The sequence below is a fragment of the Anopheles cruzii genome, chromosome 3, assembly GCF_943734635.1.
Source record: "Anopheles cruzii chromosome 3, idAnoCruzAS_RS32_06, whole genome shotgun sequence".
NCBI classification, from domain to species: Eukaryota; Metazoa; Arthropoda; class Insecta; order Diptera; family Culicidae; genus Anopheles; species Anopheles cruzii.
The window spans coordinates 562,719-566,040 of record NC_069145.1 but is presented as its reverse complement, the minus strand read 5'-3'; the positions used below and the strand labels follow the sequence as shown (position 1 = coordinate 566,040).

Sequence of the window (3,322 nt, the reverse complement as noted above, 5' to 3'; positions counted from 1 at the left end):
GCGCTCTGAACCGCAGTTAATTTTTAAAACGAAAGCAATATAGCTTGCTAAGAAATGGCGTTCGCATGCACTGCCTATTGCTTATATTAGTTTAACGTGTATTCGATGTGCTTGTTAAGTTCCTTTCATACCTTTGCTTTTTTGCAGCAATCGCAACGATTGTGTAGATTTCTTTTATTTATTTGTTCAAAAGCGGAGGATAGAAGTTTGCAGCTATACCCCGAGGGTGACCCTCGAAAGTGTACTTTGAGGGCACATGCAAGCCATAGCAAAAAGTATTATTAGTTTCCAAAGAACGACGGCCACGGCTAGTCGTCGTATGCATTTAAACGAAATACGGTTTTGATTGCGTAACACATGGGCGTAAGTAGAGTAGGTTTTCGTTTTGTATCAAAATGTCGAAATAAAAAGCGTGACAATTTCTGCCATACAAGTGCCTTTCCTTTAGTATAACTTTCTTCGCAGCACGTTGGTCACGATTTATTCTAAGAAGGTGCGGAGACATTGACGGGAATGTCCCCTACAGCTGACATCCTTCGTATCCCTTCAAGGGCGGGGTTGTTAGCCCCGCGCCAACCCCCCTGTCAGGCCGGTATCAGGAATCGAAACCATGGCCGGTTGAGTGACAACCGGGCTCCGGGATTCGAGCCCAGACCAGCTGCGTTGACAGCGACGAGCGTTACTGTTGAGAACGCGACGATTTCCAACCTAGCGTCACAAGCAATAAAAATAAGCTACGAATTCTAAGAACGTTAGGCACAACACATAGGACCCGATCAACCGACGGGTCTTAAGAATCCTAAACAAACAAAGCAGAATCCACAGACACCACAGCATGGGTGCGGCTTGCATCATAAAATTATCTAGGGACCGCGTTGGTCCAGCATGCATCTTAAAATACATTGCAGGCAAGAGCAATGAAAACATTACGATCGATAAGCATAGGAAATGTATGGCCACAGCAAGGGAAATATTTGGGTCGCCCAGCACCCATAAGCGATGCAGCGAAAGAAAGAGACAAGGATAGTTTAATCATAACAAAAAGTACTATATAAAGCGAAGAATTTGTCGAATAAAGTAAGATATCATTAGGCTATGGAACGCTCTGGTCTTCAGTCTTTTATTCTCGGATCGTTTGATCCCGCTAGTGAGATCCCTCTGAATGTTGACTGCATACAATCGTTTGCACCACTCCGTCGGAACTCTAACAGTCGGAAACTAATCTTCTCTCGAGGCCTCCACTGTCAGTAGTACCCATCTACCCTGTCCGTCCCAGGCCAAAAGAGTCGATAAACAAACGGTTTAGGGCGTTGGCAACAAGATCAGCACTGGTAAGTGAACGCGAGATCATTTCGGACGCACGCTCCTTCGCGCGTTAGGTTCGCTCCGTAACAGTTACAATTGTATGATCTACAAATTCTATCCCTAATTTCATACATGTTGTAAAATGTTGGTGTCGGTTCCTACTAACACCAGACACAAATTGGAGATGTGTCCCAGCCGTGCGAAGAACGGCCGACACTGGTGCTCTCGCGTGGCACCCAATGACCCGCACTGAAATCGAAACCCTTGTCTTTCAGGAACCGCTTGAACAGATCATGCAACTCAAGGCGTCAGACGGGCAGGCTAGTCTTCAGAGAATTCCTAGTACCTGAACGTGGACTTAAGAGATGCCAAATCTTCCTTTAGGATTATTCCGTCGGAGTGATGCAACCCGTAGGGTATATGGTCAATTTCCGAAGGGAATTCTTCCCAAGGCACAAGCTAGTTCCAATTGAAGAGGAGAAAGGCAACTCGACTCGCTTCGTTTAAGAACTAATATGCCAGGTGTTTATTCTTACAATTTTGATGCCTTATATATTAAATTTTCGGAACATCGTGTTATGCGCATCTCGCTAGAACCTTACTCTTTGAACCTGTCCCTTACTTGGAGTCCTGACCCTTACCGTTGGAGTTTCAAGATAAACTTTGGTCCTATCAGAGTCCCAAGGGACCTTCCGTTGATCGCGCAATACTTGCGCATGCGGTTAAATCGGTTCGTTTTATGGTCCTTCTATGCTATTCCGTCCGTTTATGCTATTCATTCCGTTTATGCTATATGTCCTTCTATGCTATTCCGTTCGTACGCGTCTAAGAATATAAACGTATGCGTCCATACGTCCTTATCTTGCGTGTTGCTCGCGATCCTGTCCCTCGCGCTTATTTGCTTAGGACACGTTATGGTTGCGTCTTCGATATATTCTGCTACGCTCGTTCCGATTACGAGTTTCCTGGTTGGAGGTCTGTTCGCGATATGAAACATACGTTGCGTTATCTAAACATTGGTTCTCCTTTCTGGTTTGATCCGTAATTTACTCGTCGCGTTCTCAACACATGTGTAACGGGAACTTGTCTTCCCGTTTAAAACAGTCGTAGTCGCAATCGCAGCGACGTGAGCCGCAAGGAGGGGTCCCGCGGGAACAGAGGCAGCCGCATCAGGGGAGGCATACGCAACAGGTGACGTGTGAGTGGGGGGCTCGAGCCCCCGGGGCCGCAGCCAAACAGCTATGGAGCGTGCAACTGGGACGCCGCCAGTTGCAGAGGCAGAAGAGCCTACAGCGTCAGGATGAGCAGCTTCACCAGAGACAGTCACCTCGGGAGCAGAGGATCCAGTGCGAAGGTGAGGGGCATCGGCGGGCGACGTGTGAAGATGCGTCCCGGTGCTTGAAGTGCAACGGCCGCCATACCATAGGGGCCGAAGGGTGTCAGGGATTGCCTTCCATTCACTGAGGTAATTCAGTTGAACCTGGCGCGATGCAGGACCGCCCAGCTGGCCCAACGCCATAGTGGACGTGACGTTCGCCTCGCCGTCGGTAGCCGGACCGGGGAACTGGCACGTCTCGCCCAAGTACACACAGTCGGATCACGCGGCCATTAGTAGAAACCCCACCGCGCAGGCGGACGCCCATGGCGGGCCCCGCAAGGTGGAGGCCGGAGGCGAGGATCAGGCGCTGTGCCGCGAGACAGTTTGACGCGGACATCTTCCGGCTAGCGTTAACGGTGCATCGGTTTGCCAAGGTGGGCACCACCGCTGGGGCAGTGACTGGGCAGCTCGTCCGGGCGTGCGACGCGGCAGCTCGGGAGGCAACGCCCGCCGCCCAGTCCACTGAATTCACCCGCGGAAAGCTCCCGGCCCGGACGGGATCCCAAACGCGGCGGTATCGGTAGCGATGCGGGCTCACCCGGACGTCCTCCGGGGACTGTTCCAGGGATGCCTGGACTCTGGGGCATTCCCCGTGCAGTGGAAGGAGCAACGGCTGGTGTTACTACCGAAACCGGGCAA

At 50.7% G+C, this 3,322-nt stretch overlaps 1 protein-coding gene across 1 annotated transcript in view; it reads left to right on the top strand.

The window, feature by feature from the left end:
- The window catches only part of LOC128274426 (uncharacterized), a 16,549-nt gene extending 13,538 nt beyond the window's left edge, over nucleotides 1–3,011 (top strand). The window contains exon 3 of the mRNA XM_053012626.1: nucleotides 2,800–3,011. Within this exon, the coding sequence (XP_052868586.1) occupies nucleotides 2,800–3,011 (212 nt within the window). The remainder of the gene's footprint in view (nucleotides 1–2,799) is intronic.
- The last annotated feature ends 311 nt before the right edge of the window (nucleotides 3,012–3,322 follow it).